General features: G+C 35.5%; 2 protein-coding genes across 4 annotated transcripts in view; both read left to right on the top strand.

Moving 5' to 3' along the window:
• The window catches only part of LOC148978458 (complement C3-like), a 28,622-nt gene extending 18,219 nt beyond the window's left edge, over positions 1 to 10,403 (top strand). The window contains exons 27-41 of the mRNA XM_089132671.1: positions 285 to 380; positions 554 to 710; positions 1,154 to 1,317; positions 2,736 to 2,894; positions 3,070 to 3,129; positions 3,213 to 3,303; positions 4,250 to 4,295; positions 4,693 to 4,783; positions 4,933 to 5,022; positions 5,323 to 5,428; positions 6,089 to 6,178; positions 6,372 to 6,452; positions 7,470 to 7,553; positions 7,691 to 7,826; positions 9,731 to 10,403. Of these exons, the coding sequence (XP_088988797.1) occupies positions 285 to 380; positions 554 to 710; positions 1,154 to 1,317; positions 2,736 to 2,894; positions 3,070 to 3,129; positions 3,213 to 3,303; positions 4,250 to 4,295; positions 4,693 to 4,783; positions 4,933 to 5,022; positions 5,323 to 5,428; positions 6,089 to 6,178; positions 6,372 to 6,452; positions 7,470 to 7,553; positions 7,691 to 7,826; positions 9,731 to 9,872 (1,593 nt within the window). The 3' untranslated portion in view covers positions 9,873 to 10,403. The remainder of the gene's footprint in view (positions 1 to 284; positions 381 to 553; positions 711 to 1,153; positions 1,318 to 2,735; positions 2,895 to 3,069; positions 3,130 to 3,212; positions 3,304 to 4,249; positions 4,296 to 4,692; positions 4,784 to 4,932; positions 5,023 to 5,322; positions 5,429 to 6,088; positions 6,179 to 6,371; positions 6,453 to 7,469; positions 7,554 to 7,690; positions 7,827 to 9,730) is intronic.
• A 757-nt stretch (positions 10,404 to 11,160) lies between these two features.
• The window catches only part of LOC148978457 (complement C3-like), a 28,606-nt gene continuing 22,764 nt past the window's right edge, over positions 11,161 to 17,002 (top strand). For all 3 annotated transcript variants that reach the window (XM_089132665.1, XM_089132666.1, XM_089132667.1), the window contains exons 1-15: positions 11,161 to 11,317; positions 11,407 to 11,602; positions 11,696 to 11,864; positions 12,017 to 12,090; positions 12,530 to 12,618; positions 13,502 to 13,584; positions 13,680 to 13,767; positions 14,637 to 14,739; positions 14,868 to 14,988; positions 15,063 to 15,178; positions 15,611 to 15,757; positions 15,899 to 16,102; positions 16,235 to 16,426; positions 16,501 to 16,653; positions 16,735 to 16,864. In XM_089132665.1, the coding sequence (XP_088988791.1) occupies positions 11,253 to 11,317; positions 11,407 to 11,602; positions 11,696 to 11,864; positions 12,017 to 12,090; positions 12,530 to 12,618; positions 13,502 to 13,584; positions 13,680 to 13,767; positions 14,637 to 14,739; positions 14,868 to 14,988; positions 15,063 to 15,178; positions 15,611 to 15,757; positions 15,899 to 16,102; positions 16,235 to 16,426; positions 16,501 to 16,653; positions 16,735 to 16,864 (1,930 nt within the window). In that variant the 5' untranslated portion in view covers positions 11,161 to 11,252. The remainder of the gene's footprint in view (positions 11,318 to 11,406; positions 11,603 to 11,695; positions 11,865 to 12,016; positions 12,091 to 12,529; positions 12,619 to 13,501; positions 13,585 to 13,679; positions 13,768 to 14,636; positions 14,740 to 14,867; positions 14,989 to 15,062; positions 15,179 to 15,610; positions 15,758 to 15,898; positions 16,103 to 16,234; positions 16,427 to 16,500; positions 16,654 to 16,734; positions 16,865 to 17,002) is intronic.

The raw sequence follows: 17,002 nt of genomic DNA, 5'->3' as shown, positions 1-17,002 counted from the left end.
TGTTAGCTTCTGTTAGCCAGTGATCATCACACATTTGAGTTATATATATATATATATATATATATATATATATATATATATATATATATATAAATTGATAATAAATACAAATAATATGAAATATGAACCATAGAAGGAAACATACGTAATATCTATTCTTTCTATTTCCTGAATGGTTTCAGTTGTTGGCCACTTAGTAAAAGGGGCTAGATTTGCTGTTTTATTATAAAACGCATGTTTCTTTTTTGTAATATGTGTTTCTGTTTATGTGTGCTTTATTCCAGGGTGGCATAAAAGGCATGGATGCTGATGCCTCTCTGACGGCCTTTGTTGTGATTGCCATGCAAGAGGGCAGAGATATCTGTGCTAGATCAGTTGGTGTAAGTACAGCTCTTCCATGGTTTTGTTCATTAAAACATTAAATTCTAGATTAACAGTTGATTTATTTATTTATTTCTCTAACCTCTTCCACTTTTTGTTTACCAAAAACATTACAAATGAACACTTTTTCCTACTGTTCCTCTTGATTTAAACATCACACACACTTTTATAGAGTCTGGATGAAAGCATCAGGAAGGCTGTTGTATTCTTGGAACGTCGACTTCCACAACTGACTAATCCTTACGCTGTTGCGATGACGTCCTACGCCATGGCCAACGCTGGAAAACTCAAGAAAGATATCTTGATGAAACATTCCTTACAAGAAGAAGGTCAGTCACACCAACTTGTCATCATAATGTTATACCATGTTTCAAATTTTCTCAATATATTGCTCCTATACGACCCTCACTAAATTTCAAAGAACGTTTCCAACGTTGCTCCTGTACTATTGTTACTCTTTGTTTTATGGCCTACGCAATGAAGCCCTTAATCACTTTTAGCTAATTCAAAATTCTGCCGTCCATGCCCTAAAAAAATCAGTTTGCTCTGTTTGCTTGATCATGTGTTGTATACTGATCATATATCAGTATTTATGTTTTCTTTCAAGGTTATGTAGAGCATACTTGGGTTCTTGAAAGGTGCTTTATTAATAAAACGTAGTATTATTATTATACAAGCTTGATTGTCTGGATCAGCATATGTGATAGATTTTCCTTAATGCTCCGGCTTAATCTCCACACTTGTTTCTATTCCCGCTTTGTGTTTGAATCAGCCGGTAGGTTCTGGACTTTCTCTGGACAGCGTCATCACTCTCTGGAGGCGACGGCCTATGCTGTGCTGGCGCTCGTGAAGGACAAAGACTTTGATAAAGCAGGAGAGGCAGTGCACTGGCTGGGCAGACAACAGTCCCATTATGGTGGTTATGGAACCACACAGGTATACTAACATCTCATCATCTGACTATAGCTTGAGTTGACAATAGCAGTAGCCAATTGTAGTGCTTAATAAGACAACAGGAACATCTGTAAAAACTTGAAATTGAAATATTCTGACTGACTTAGTTAAGACTGCCCTTATTAAAATGACTACTTGACTATATGTCCGTCTGTCTCAGCAACACTGAGCTACTGGACCTGGTTGAGCACTATGACTGAATGCGGCAGCGGTATTCTTACAAACACATACAAATGGGGTTCTTGCAGCCTTACTGAGAACAGCGGCACAGCCCGTGTGTTTCGATAGAAAGGATATAATGAGGGTGGCAGTGTCTGCATTATATGCCGGTAGTGTGCGCAGCACTACAGTCTTGTACTGGGAGCGGTGGCTTTGTCAGTGTTCACCCAGCTAACAGAATTTTGTTATAAGAAAGTTCTCTAAATATTCAGTGTTGGTTCTGGGAATGTTAAAAATGTCCAGTTTTCTTGACGTTAGGGGAACGCGTTTTAAAAGGTAAAATGTTCCTCAAACGTTCTTTAAATGTAATTTTCAATTACATTTCGATTATAGTAATGTTGATTTCTAACATTCCAAGAACATTAAAATGTCCAGTTTCCTGAATGATGCTACACAGACTCAAGAGTTTTAAAATGTTTAAATTTGAGTGTTAAATGAACACTGAAGAGTGTTAAAGTTAATGTGCTATTTAAGTTAATGATTGAGCATTCTTGATGATAACAAGCAGAATCACTGAAGAAGAAAAATCTAATTTTAGTCACCATTATGAAGATCAGTGTTTGCTTTAGTTGGGCAGTTGACCTTTATATTTTCAACTTTAGATTTTGTTTGGCTGCTGTACATGAGTTATGACAGTCATATGAACAAGGAGAAAATGTGAACTGATGTTGTTGGTCGTGTTTTGACATAGTCATTATTTCACAATCATATGACCTGAGACACTGATCTCAAGTAGTGCTAATTGTATATTGTATATTGGTCATTACAGAATCAAAGTGATTCAACCATATAAAGACCAGGTTGTTCAATACGATCTAAATGATTTATTAAAAGTTGTTATGATTTTTTTTTAACTTCCTTTCAGGCACGCACATATAGACATATAGATTCAGTGTATGAATCTCAACAATGGTGACAAAATAATATTTTATTTGGAATATAAGATTCCTAAGACAATTCAGATCATAAGTTATTCAAACCGCAATGTATGATGGGAGCTATGAAAGAGTTCAATGCATTGACACCATTCTGACCAGCAGGCGTCGCTAGTGTGAGGAGTTTTGAGTGCTTTGAAAGAGCAAATAATTGATTCAAAGTTTCGGAAAGCTTTGTTTCTCCTACCATTACAATTCAGTCACAGTCCGGAGCTCTGTCTTTGAATGCTTTTCTGTGCTTTCCAGGCGACCGTCATGGTGTTCCAGGCCGTGGCAGAGTATCGCACACAGGTGAAGGACCGACAAAACTTCAATATGGACGTGGAGCTGTCAGTGGCAGGAAGAAGCAGACCTGTCAAATGGACCATTAAAAGAGACAATGTGCATCTTACACGATCAGACAAGGTGAAGAGTGTCAAATGGTTTCTGCTATTATTTTTCAATAGATTTTTGTTCTATATGGGATTTTTTGTTTGTTTATCATACATCATTTTTAATTGTTTTTTGGTCAATGAGACCTTCAGGTATCTCTACTATCATGGATTTGATTATTCTGATAATATCTGTGTTCACTCAACAGGTGGACATAAACAAAGACTTCAGTGTGACGGCTAGAGGAACTGGAACAGCCACTCTCTCAGTGAGTGTTCATGAGCGTTTATTCGGTCAACAGCAAGATTAAAGCGTTTGAACATCTAATCTGAGACGTGCTGCTCATTTCAGGTTATGACGCTGTACTACGCCAGACCTGCTGAGAAGAAGTCTGACTGTACATCCTTTGATCTGACTGTTAAAATGGAAAAAGACCCCGAAAGTAAGATCGAGTTTAAAAAGCAATTTTGCCCGCGGTCATCTGCGTGTGTAATGTCGGTTGCGTTTTAAACTTTTCGCGCCGCCAGGACCTTGTTTGATTTGATTTGATTTGATTTATTGGTTTATTTAAAAGGGGACAGTGCAATTTCACAAAACACATGAACAAATATGGTTAAAAAAGCCAGAATTAGCCAAAAGGCTATTTTTCATCTGTAGTCCCCTGATCCCCTGTTCCCACAATGCAACGCGTAATTCAAAATAAGGGTAAAAGACCTGTAAAAGACAAATACGGAAAAAATCCTTCAAATTTATATGGTACATTGTACCGTATTTTTACGGATTTACAGTGTACATTGATTTGCTCACCTGTTTGCTCAAGTAACATGCAACACTGGCGTCTGTCAAGTCGAAGTTAGTCGTGGACGTGGAGCTCTCGGCATCTCCAAAGATGTTGATCTTCGTTTAGTCCTCTTTTTGTCTCAAAGTCTTCTTGCCATGGTCCATAATGTTTGAACAAAACCCTGCTAGGGACGCTCACGCTGTTGTTGAGCTCGCATAACGGGCATAACCGACCCAGTTGTCCACGTCAGTCGCCATGGTTACTATTGCAGTACGAGGTCAAACCTGGCGGAAACCGGGGGTAACGCGACTCCTCACCCCCTGCTTACACGCCCCGTTTCCTTGGTTAATTTGCAATTTTCTCACGATTTACAAATAAACATTGGGGATATTGTAAGTAATCAAATAAAAAAATATGTATAACATTGGCCTAGTGGTTTTTGGATATTTTACTGCAAAAATCCTGCATATTGTACCTTTAACTAGTTCAAGTGTGAAAAGCTTTATTACTTTTTCATCTTAATTACTATAATTCTACTTTTATGTTCCCTTTAGAAGGGGAAGACCTGACCTGAACTAAAACCACCAACTCTTTTGTTTCCCTTTAGCAAAAAAAGGAGCACTTGAAAGTTACAACTTCAGAATGGATTTCTTGTACGTGAACAAACACTTATTTATTTTAATGTCAAGAAATCATTTTATTTGTAATTAAACAACATGTGCTCATTTAGGCTGTTTTCACACTTGGTTTGTTTAATTAAGTTCGATCCTGCCCCACATTTTTCCACATTTGCTGTATGTTTGCTTCATGAACATGAGTACTAGTGACAGTTACCAATGTGACTAGATCGAGTTTCACTGCATTCTGAGGATGTAACTTGCTCTTCAAATACAGTTTATTCAGAAACAAGCAGTTCTGTGTTATACAACAATATTGGAAATCTGACATCAAACGGATTCGGGTTTAAACCAAAATCTCTTGTGAAAGCAGCCTTTAACACAGCCTGAGTAACCTGCTAATAAAATCTGCTCTTTAACTCCATCTTTACAGCTACAAAAATGCTAAAACTGATGCCGCTATGACAATACTGGACATCAGCATACCGACAGGATTTGATGTTGAAGAAAATGATCTTAAAGAGGTATTATGATGATGAACTGATGCAGTGATGCCTCATATTTGTATATAGAAGAGGAATCTAACACACATCTGCAGATAGACCTTAAAAAATGTTAGTCCACTCTTAGTCATCATGTTAGTCAAGTTTTTTTCTCATTTTCTTTCCCTCAGTTGTCCTCGAGAAAGGACAGATACATTCAGAAATATGAAAAGAATAAAGTGCTGTCAGAACGAGGATCCCTCATCCTCTACTTGGATAAGGTATTTCAGCAGACCCATTTCACATGATAATTTATGTAAAGAAGATGTGCTTACTTGAATGTATAGATCGAACCTATGACTATACAAAATCAGCTATCCAAAACAGAATACTGTTGGAATACAGCTATACATAAAATGACTGCAAGAAAGAAAAAATAATCACAATTCAACTGCAAACATAATAATTAATCATTTTGACTGCAGTTTTTTTTTTTTTGCTTATTATTTGTTGCATGTCGAAATGTTAATGTGGGCAGTTTCACATTTAATATCATTAAATTGCTTTTATTTATTTATCAGGTTTCTCATAAGGAGATAGAAAGAATTGCCTTCAAAATGCACAAGATGTTTGATGTGGGTTTGCTTCAACCTGTTGCAGTCACAATATATGAATATTACTCACCAGGTGAGATATTAACACACACACACACACACACACACACACACACACACACACACACACACACACACACACACAAATAATGCATTGAAAACTGAACACATTTAGACAACCTGCTAAAAGAATTTTGTTATAAGACGTTCTCTAAATAATGTTCAGTGTCGGTTCTGGGAACGTGAAAAATGTTTTAAAAGGTATAATGTTCCTCAAACGTTCTTTAAACGTAATTATCAATTAAAAATTCAACATGATAGTAATGTTGATTTCTAACATTCCAAGAACATAAAAATGTCCAGTTTCCTGAATGATACTACATAGCAAAAACTCAAGAGTGTTAAAGTGTTAAAATTGAGTGTTAAATTAACACTGAAGAGTGCTAAAGTTAATGTGCTAAAGTTATTGATTGAGTGATGATTGAGCATTATTGAAGACACCTGATGATAACAAGCAGAATCACTGAAGAAGAAAAATCTAATTTTAGTCACCATTATGGAGATCAGTGTTTGGTTTAGTTGGGCAGTTCACCTTTACATGTTCAACTTTAGATTTGTTTGGCCGATGTACATGAGTTATGACAGCTAGATGACCAAAGAGAAAATGTGATCTCATGGTGTTGGTTATGTTTTAAAAAAACATTGTGTTTCTCTCTCTCTCTCTCTCTCTCAGATGCACGCTGTATGAAGTTCTACCACCCTGAAAGGGCAGATGGCGTTATATACAAACTGTGTAAGGAAGAGATGTGCACATGTGCAGAAGGTATTATCACACACAAATATTAATAAAACAAGGTGACCATATCATGAACTTTTTTAGTATTTGATTCGCTTACCTTCAGACTACTTGCAATTGTAAACATTTTTTTTATTCTTGCATGTGAACGAGGAAACAAAATCATTTATTTATGTGTGTTTGTGTGAGTACAAGTGTACATTAACTTCTCTGAATACAGAAAACTGCACTTTCCAGAAGAAAAACAAAGTTAAGGAAAATGATCGTAAGGATAAATCCTGTGAAGCTGGCATGGATTATGGTAGGTTAATTCATGGTCGTGATTGTTCCACTTTCATAAATCAAAAATTCATTATTTACACCCATGTACTGACAGCAAGTCTCCAAATATGCCAAAACCAAATACATGAACATATCCATTGCCATGCAAACTCTATTACCATACCAATCTTTCAGAAAGTTGTCATGATAGAATTCTAATTAATTACAAATATTTTGATTAGTTTTAGAACTGTACCAGAATTAACAATACAATTATTTAATCAGTTTGTTCATCGAACAGACAGCATAATCCGTTATCAATTCTAGGAAATAAATGATCTTCCTTGCTTTTCCCTATTGTGTACAGTACTAACAGGATTAGTATTATTTGAGACCAGGCAAGATAGGATTAGAAGTGAGACATACTTGAACATTAAGCATTTGGACTTTCACTTACTACAGATTTATAGCCAAGCTAATATGACATAGGGACATTTACAACAAAAGAGAATATACTATATATAGTCTGGACAGATTGATTGTGAAAATTATTCAATGTCCGTTTCTGTGTGCATTGCAAATTTGTCTCTGGTCTCTGGGCCAAATGTCAGGGGTGAATTTTCATTTTTGGGTGAACTAACCCAAAAACGATCAAGAATCAGTTGCACAACCAAAAAAATAAAAAATAAATAAATGACATTGTTGCACACTAAACAGTTCACCAAAACAGATGTGATGTGTGTTCATAGTGATCATTTCTGTTAAGCTCCAAAAATGGACTTGTTCATGTATTCATGTCTCCTGAAGTCAAATGACAGTTTTCGGAGAGCAACAGGCCCAAACTTTTAAATCACTGTAAATATTACCCTCAAGTGAGTAATAAAAGAAAAGAAAAGAAGAAAAAAAAAAGAAAATCAGAGGTCTGGGATAACATGATAATGCCCCTATTTGTGTGAACGATGTGTAAATAACTTTTTTAAAATGTCTGATTTCTGCCACTGACATCCATTCTATTCAGTTGCAATGCCAGTAACAATATAACATTTATGTTTGACAGTTTATAAAGTCTCAGTGGTGGGGATGAATCTGACACGGGACTCTGACATCTATGACTTGAAGGTGGATCAAGTGCTGAAAGAAGGTACAATGGTCCCTCCATGCTCATGAAATTTGTCCGATTCTTGTTAAATTGAGTTTTTTTCTCTCGAATACATATTCAGCATGAGGCTGATTTGCATTGCAGTGAACGTGTGTCCTAAACATTGTTCTGTCCTGTAGGCACTGATGAGGATGTTGAGGGGAGAGTCAGACCATTTTTGGCTCGTCCCAGTTGCAGAGATCATTTGGGATTGAAAGAAGGCAAGTCGTACCTCGTCATGGGCAAATCCACTGACCTGCCAAAGCTCGGAGGAACGTAAGTGTCCAGGATTTGGTTGAGCTTTATGTATTTAAAGTCTGCAGAATGTTGTTGACCTCTCAATGATGGGATAGTTTTTTTTTGCATTTTAAATAACCTAGAATTGACTTGAACAAAGTAAAATAAAGACATACAATTAACATTTTTTTCAACTTGGCTATTCTCCCGTCACATCTGTACACATAAAGAAGAGTCTCGGCTATTGAGTCTACATTGAGTGTGCACTGTAAAACAAAATCCTAATTTCACAGACAATAACATGTGATTTTTTGACGAACATTTTCTTACATTTTAAATTGTACTCAAAACACTGTAAAATTACAAATAATATCTGCTAAATAAAAATGCAGCTGATATTTTAGGTATTGTTACATTAAAGACAAATTCCAGTCATTCACATTTTTTTTTTTTACAGAAATTGATTGTATTTTTCATACAGTATTTTTCTGTTTTCTTAAATTACATAAAAAAGTATGTAAAATTACAAACAGAATCTATAATTAAATGGTAACAAAACAGTTAAATGATTACATGACTGGCATGGCAGCTCCAAAAAAAACTAACATTAAAGTAAAACGTCACAAATTAAATAAACCAAAAAAAAAACTGTTCTTTAAAGGTATTTCCTGCATTATTATGATCAAATACTTTCATTGTAAAAAAAAAGGGTCAAATGACTGGCAGTCATAAATGAAACCTATTCAGATGATTTGTTTTAACAGTTTAGTGGTTCTACAGCATTTGATAATCAGTATTTTTCTTATAATCTAAAACATTTAATGAAAATTGTTCTGATCAAATCACTTTCAAATGCATTTATTTAGAAACACGGACATCAATAATCAGCCTGTGAATCTCAACAATGGTGACAATAATAATCCTCGTTGTCACCAATCACAACTCATTAATGTCTCCCATCATGCATTGTGGTATGAATAAATTATGATCTGAATTGTCTATGTAATTTACTTTTCCTAATTGAATATTCTGCTTGTCACCATTGTTGAGATGCATTGACTGAATCTTGACGACTGTGTGTGCCTATAAGAAAGATTTTTTTTTAACTTTTAAGAAATCCATCATATAATATCTCAAATTCTGGATATTTATGCAGAATAACAGTGTTTTTCTGTAAAACATTGAAGAAAAATATCTGTAAAATGTTTTTTTGCGCTTAATTTAAATTAGGATATTTTACTTTGTTTTACGATATTTGCACCCTTTGATCGCAGTCATTTAAACCTTTTTTACGATTTTATTTTTTACAGTGTGTGTTAAAATCTACACAACATGTGTATTTTTTGCCATTTCTTTTTACAAGTTGTGTTGTTTTCAACACATCATTTTATAAGAGTGCACCAGTGTAAATAAAAGTTAATAATATGCAATATTTTGTCAGTTGCTACATGTCCAAAATTGGTTAACATTGACAAAATCGGTTACCTGTTCTCTCTTCATGAACATTTCTCAAAAGCAGCATTATCAATCAGGGATTGAAGTTATAACTGAATAATGTACAATACAGTGAGTCTGTCCAGTCATTGAGCTTGAAACATTGTCTTGTTCTTTGTGTGCACACGCATTCTGCACTCGACTATTGATTAAATGCTTAATAATTTTACTATTGCCCCTTTCGCTTTATTTGTTTTTAAATGACAGAATGTGTGTGTTAAAATGACTTACACAATTATTGTGTTAAATTTTACACATGTATAGTCCTTGAACACGAGATTCTACACATGATGTGTCATTTTTAACACATCTCTTTTTGCAGTGTACATTGTTAAAATAATTCTCCTTTCTATCTCCTTGGACATCCTTATTGTACATTGTCCCTTACAAAAAATGTAGTTAATTCAGTCATTTTGTCTGTTTTGACTTCACTTTTCTGTTGTTTGTAGTCTGCAGTACGTCTTTGGAGAGCACACTTGGGTAGAATACTGGCCGACAAGAGAGGAAAGCCAAATGGATGAATACAGGGATCGGTACATCGGCATCTCTTCGCTCCAGGATAGCCTCCGCAGGACGGGATGTGCTACATAATTCCATATATAAAAAAATGTGTTGATTACAGGATATTGAACAATCTCTTGCATACTCTTAATACATCTTAACTAATACTGCTTGAGATTTTGTTTAAAAAAAGAGAGTGAAAGAAAATAAAAAAATGGTGATTTTTAAAAAAATGTCAAGTTCAATTGAGAATACTGTCAAACTAATCCCTTACAATAATATATTGATAACTTTTTTCAATTCTGAATCACAAATTCAACATTATGATTTGTCTTGTGTGATATTTTAAAGCTGTATCTCATTTTAATAATCATAAAAAACTCTAAAGGAGAATTTCTGGATTTCTGAATGAACAGAATTGAATTAAATTGAATTAAATAAATGTATTATATGACATTTTCTTTGTGACAAGAGCTGATTGGGATGATATGAAAGAGATTGATATGTGAAGAATTTTCCTCTTTGTTCGAGAACATTTCCATTGATTGTCTTTCAATTGATTACGAAATTGTAACAATACATTTACCTGACATAATAAATTGTTATATTTGATTATTCTAACAGACTTTGACTTTATTTTCATTAGAGTTGTGAAAGGAACAGTGGAACATGAATAGTGAAATAGTGAAACATTCATGTATATTTAATGATGCACAGATATTAATTGAAAAACCTTTTCATTAATGGAGTTAATACATAAGATAAAATGTATTGCATTTACTTAAAAATGCCTCGTCAATGTGGTACTAATTTTACAGTATTTGGGAACTCAGATTGTGAACACACGAGTATCCTGGGAGCTCGTCTGTTATGAAAAAAGATGGTTTTGATAAAGTGATTTTTTGATAATCTGAAATAATTACAGACTAAATAACGTTACATCACATCATTGTTCTCTTTTCATTCTATTCGTAAATGCAAAATACTCCCTTGAGTAGGCTAATTTTGAGCTTTGACAGTAAATGTGCAATAACATTTTATTTGTTGTGGTAAGCTTGTAGCTAGATTAGGACTAAGGCATCGTGAAGGGACTGCCCCTTTAATCGTGAAAGTGGTCGTCTTTTCGAAGTGCCTTTCCTGGCCTCCCTCTCCTTCTTTTCATGACGTACCCAAATATTTTCAGCCAGTCTGTTTACTCCTAATTACTTTAGCAGGGCTGCGTTCATCCCCGACAAAACGTTGCACAACGTTTTGAACTCGAACGTGCCCCTGTTCTCGGAGCAGCCTGAGCTCTGATTGGTTCTATTCACTAGCTAGGGTGGGGCTTACGAATTTATTGCGTCTGACTGAACTGAAGTGATTAAAAAAAAACATTTTTAGGGAGGGGAGGGGGAGAAGATATTTAGAAAACTTGTTTAAATTGCATGTTTTTGTGGGTTTCATACCGGAAGAGACACACACAGAGACACGATGAAGCTGCTGTGTCTGACTGTTGTTCTTCTCTCCTCACCCCTCCTCTCACTGTGTGACCCGCTGTGAGTATTAAACACACCGTTTGCTCATAGAGTTAGGCTACTAATAATCTGTTTTTAAGATTTCACACACTGTGATTTGATCTCCTCAGGTTTGTTCTGTCAGCTCCTAATTTGCTGAGAGTGGGTTCCTCAGAGAACGTGTTTGTGGAGGCTCAGGATTACAATGGAGGAAACCTGAACGTGAGGATCTCAGTGAAGAACTTCCCAAAGAAAGACAGGGAGATACTGTCCAAAACAGTGACACTGACTGGAGTAAACAATTACCAGATTCTCACAGATATAAAGGTGATAGATCCATAAATACAGTGCAGTAATGTTTAATTCTGATTCATTTAATTATCAGATATAATTAAGGCTGAATGATCTTCTGTTCTCTAGATCCCTGATGATCAGAACTATTTCTCTGCTGATCCTCTGGAGAAGCAGTATGTGTTTCTGCGAGCTGATTTCCCATTTGAAACTCTGGAGAAAGTGGTCATGGTCTCATTCCAGTCTGGATATATATTTGTACAGACAGACAAGCCCATCTACACGCCTGCCAGCACAGGTACGATTATCCGATAAATACTTGAAAAAATAGAACACAGTTCATTTTAAACATGTTTATTATTAAACTGACTGCTGGATGTATTCAGGGTCTGCATCTGAGGAAAAAACAACTGAACTCAAATTTCAGTTTGGCTTTGATCTCTTTTGCAGTTCAATACAGGATTTTCTCTCTGACGCCAAACATGAAACCCCTGAGTCAGTCTGGAGTCACGGTGGAGATCATGGTACACCTTTTTATTAGTGCGCACACACACACACACACACACAAACACACACACACACACACACACACACACACACACACACACACACACTTTTACTTAGCTATATAAATGGGGACATTCCATAGACATAATGGTTTTTATGTTATCCCCTTACACGAATCCTACCTCTAAACCTCACATAACATAAAACACTTTCTGCATTTTTACTTAAAAAACAAAAAAAAAACTTTAATTACTTTATTTTTATACCAGATTTACAAAAAAGGATGTCCCTAAATAGAGTTTTTTTTTTGGAGATCTTGTCAGGTTTTGATCATTTCTGGGTACAAATTTGTCCCCAAAATACACACACACACTCTTGACATTTAGCTGTAATGAGCATGTGACTGACGATCTCAGCAAAAACACAGTGCTAATTCTGATTTCTGTGTTTCTGAAGAATCCACAAGGCATCACAGTTTTATCAGAGAAGATGTATCCAGTGAAAGGGATGAAGTCCGGAAGATACGCCATTCCTGAGGTTGCCAGGTGTGTGAAACGCTGACAGAACGGTGAACTTAAATTCAAGAGAAATCATTGAATCATTAAATGATCTATACACAGCTAATACTCAGATATGTGATTTGTGTTATTCATTTGATATATTCATTTGTTATATTCTATATATAGAATATATATATATTATATATATTCTATATAAATTTAAATAAGAATTATACAACAGATCAAATGAATATTGATCATATATATATATATATATATATATATATGATCAATATTCATTTGATCTGTTGTATAATTCTTATTTAAATTTTGTTAAAGTGTTTTGAACAGTGTTGGGTGTAATTTAATTACTTTTCCCTTGAAAATGTAAAGCAAGGGATTACTCTTAATTTATCTGTTATTTAATTACAGTTACTTCTGATGTAATTGAGGTAAATACTGTGTATAGATCAATCCGATCTCACAGCGATTCGTACGCATTTTATGAGGTGTCTAAATAGTACGACCGCACTCGTACAAATTCGTATGAATTATTGTAAAATATGTAAGAAAAAGTGTGAAATGTCATGAGATCAGACATAAAACAATAGTGGGTTTAACATCAAAATGTATTGTCTGATGCTAAAAACTATGTTTTTTATAATGTAACCTTCTGCACCATGCAATTTTATAGTATTTATTTGAAAGAATTAAAACAGATTCATGTCTGTCCTTGTATTATTCAGCTGGTTGAGATTGATATGGGATTTTGAAAGTAATTAGTAATTAAACGTAATTAATACTTTTTAGAGAGAGTAATTAGTACAGTAATCTAATTACACCGTTGAAGAGGTAATTAGTAACTAGTAATTAATTAGTTTTTTAGAGTAACTTACCCAACACTGGTTTTGAAATGTTTTTGTTTCAGTCTTGGGATGTGGAAGGTTGTCACTCGGTACACAAACACTCCTCAGAAGACGTTTACTGCTGACTTTGGGGTCAAAGAATATGGTAAGATGTGTGTCAACAAAATGTTGTATAAATGAGATTAAAAACTACAAGAATCAATTTATTTATTTGTTTCTTTTCTCTGGTTTGGTTTATAGTGCCTCCAACATTTGAAGTGAAATTACAACCCAGTAAGTCATTCTTCTATGTGGGCGACGAGAGCCTGACAGTCGACATTGAAGCCAAGTAAGACAACATATGTTCTGCTTCATTGTATTGGAAATGAATCTATAATGTGTGAACACACTGATTTAAAATAGATTTCTATATAAACTACAAAATGTTAAAGTAGCTAAATAATCAAATTCACAAATATTTTATCATTTAACCATTATAAAAAAATATATAGGCTACTGAGTTACTAAAACAATCTTTGTCAAAGAATACACTTGTTTGTTTACAGTTTGCACGTCTTGTTTCCATTTGTTTAATTTCAATATCTGAAGTGAATTATACGTTGTTGCTTTTACGGTTACAAAGCTGGAGCACTAAATGATATTCAGAGTCACATTACACACGTTTAACATTAAATAAAGCACATAAACAGTGCCTGAGATTATCGTTGCCACATTTTGTGTTTGTTGTTCTAGTGCGACGTTGCAGAAAAATAGAAACCGTTTATAAAATCGAATTGTCGCATGTCGCCGTTGCGGCTGGTTAGGACAAAAACTCAAAAACTAACATGGAAAATATGCCTAGTATTCAAAAAAAAAGTTTGAGACCACTACTTTAACCCAACAACAAAAGGAAAGGAAAATAATCGCTCATTGATCTTGACTAATAACTTTTGTAGTATTTTTAATTTGCCACTCTTTGACTTTGAAAACCTCTGGGTCACACTAGCAAACATATATTCTGCGTGTCAGAAGAGGACAAAGGCTCATTAATTGAATGAAAATTACACCTGTATGTCATTCAAAACATGCATGACTGTGGAAAAAGAAAAGAAGGTAGTTAGGCAAACATTCAAGCTGCTTTTTTTTCAATGTAATGAAAGTGGATGTGGATCAGGGACAGTTCAGTTTTTACAGCTGGAATTGTATATGCTTTAATAGGTATCTGTTCGGACAGAAGGTGGACGGAAATGCGTTTGTGATGTTTGGTGTGATGGACGGTGAGAGGAAAACAAGTATTGCTGCCTCTCTGCAAAGAGTTCAGGTAAGAGAAATTAAACAGTTTACAAGTTGGGATCAAAATTCTCTTCACCTACAGACGACTTAAAACATTAAATACACTTTTACCTTGTCTTGTAGACTGATGTTATTGTCTTTCTCATATATGAATAGATAAGGGAAGGAGATGGTGTTGCAGAACTGGCCAAGACGATGATCACTAACACCTTTCCAAACATTAACCAGCTGGTTGGACGATCGATCTATGTTTCAGTCAGTCTTTTAACAGAAAGTGGTAAGACTCAACAGATACTGTACATCTGTTTGTTTACATGCATTTGTGTGATTGTATATGTGTGTGTGTTTCAGGCAGTGAAATGGTGGAGGCAGAAAGGAGAGGCATTCAGATCGTGACGTCACCGTACACCATCCACTTCAAAAAAACACCTCAATTCTTCAAACCTGGGATGCCCTTCAGTGTCTCGGTATAAACATAGTCAATAACCATTATTCTCTTAAAAATACAAACATGTACATACATGTTGCTCACATATTATGGTTGCCCCTTTGTGCTCAATAGAGTGAATTTACACCTTTGTCATTTACATGTTTATAAATAACTGAAAAAAGCACAGATGTCAGGGCATGTCAAAACACCCCAAGGGTCCCGAAAACACCTTGGTCCCCAGAGGGTTAAAGTCTGCATGAAACGAAAGTTGCGATAGTCTTCTCTTTCCTTTTGTGGCATTTCTATTGTTAAATAAATAAATAAATAGTTATGTATACAGAAAAAAATAAATAATTTTGCCATATTGCCTATCTCTACTATTAAGTTGCAAACCTGAAAGGTTGCAGGAACTGAGGAACAATTTCTTAAATATATTATTTATTTATTTTTGCTCTGGGTTCTAAAACAGGTTTACGTAACAAATCCTGATCAGACGCCTGTTGAAATTGTGGAAGTGGAGGTCAATCCTGGAGGGGTCAGAGGTCAAACAACTGCCAGTGGCATTGCAAAGGTTACCGTCAACACTCTAGTAGGAGCTTCTACACTGCAGATCACTGTAAGACCTGCAAACTCAACTAATGTTCAGTCAGTTTCACTGGTGAACTAGTGGAGAATCAACATGTCAATTAACACGTGTTGAACAAGCAATGGAGCATATACTACACATCACATCAGAAAACAAATTGATTCTTTCCAGGCAAAGACCAAAGATCCACAATTAACAGATGAACAGCAGGCAGTGAAGACGATGACGGCTCTCGCTTACGTTCCCAAAGGCGGCTCCAACAACTACTTGCACATCGGCATTGATGCTGCAGAGCTTCAGATCGGTGATCAAATCACAGTCATTCTCAACACTGGACAAAGTCCAGGAGCCAAAGATCGAGATTACACATACATGGTAAAGAGTATGGTTATTTCTGATTGAGCTGCACAACAAGTTTATTTATTATGTCAATCTGATTAACTAAAAAAAGCTTGTGAAATCATATGCATGTCATAAATACTGTTAACTCATCTTCCTCATTTCCAGATCTTGAGTAAAGGTCAGATTGTTCAAGCAAACAGGTTCAAGAGGAGAGGACAATCTCTGGTGACTCTGTCTCTACCTGTAACCAAAGACATGGTGCCGTCCTTCCGCTTTGTTGCTTATTATCACGTGGGCTCGTCTGAGGTGGTGTCTGATTCAGTCTGGGTCGACGTGAAGGACACGTGCATGGGAACGGTGGGTCGACCATCACAAGAAAGAGTTGATGTGCTAATCAACTAGATCTGATTGAGTGTCTCTCGTTTTAACAGCTCAAGCTTCAGGTGAAAAACAAGATGAAAACCTATGAACCAGGATATGAGTTCAATCTGCAGATAACTGGAGATCCTGGAGCTAGAGTTGGGCTGGTGGTGGTTGACAAGGCTGTGCAAGTCCTTAACAAGAACAGACTCACTCAGACTCAGGTGAAGGACCTTCTTCAGACGTCATAACACAATCATTTCTGACTTAAACCGTGTGTAACTGGTGTCTTTTTGCACCTCTAGATCTGGGACGTCATAGAGAAGCATGACACCGGCTGTACGGCAGGAGGTGGAAAAGACAGTATGGGGGTTTTCACTGATGCAGGTCTGGTGTTTGAGTCCAGCACTGCAGGAGGAACCAACACCAGAACAAGTATATATGTATATTTGTAATTTCTTCAATTTTAATAAAAAATACCATTAGATTTGGTATACCATTATACCATAAAATTAAAATAATTTCCTACAGATTTGTCCCTGAATGTCTCGAATGTCTATGTTAATTTAAGTT

This window comes from Pimephales promelas, chromosome 6, assembly GCF_988280905.1.
Source record: "Pimephales promelas chromosome 6, fPimPro1.hap1.1, whole genome shotgun sequence".
In the NCBI taxonomy this organism is placed as follows: Eukaryota; Metazoa; Chordata; class Actinopteri; order Cypriniformes; family Leuciscidae; genus Pimephales; species Pimephales promelas.
This window is presented reverse-complemented; position numbering and strand designations above follow the sequence as displayed.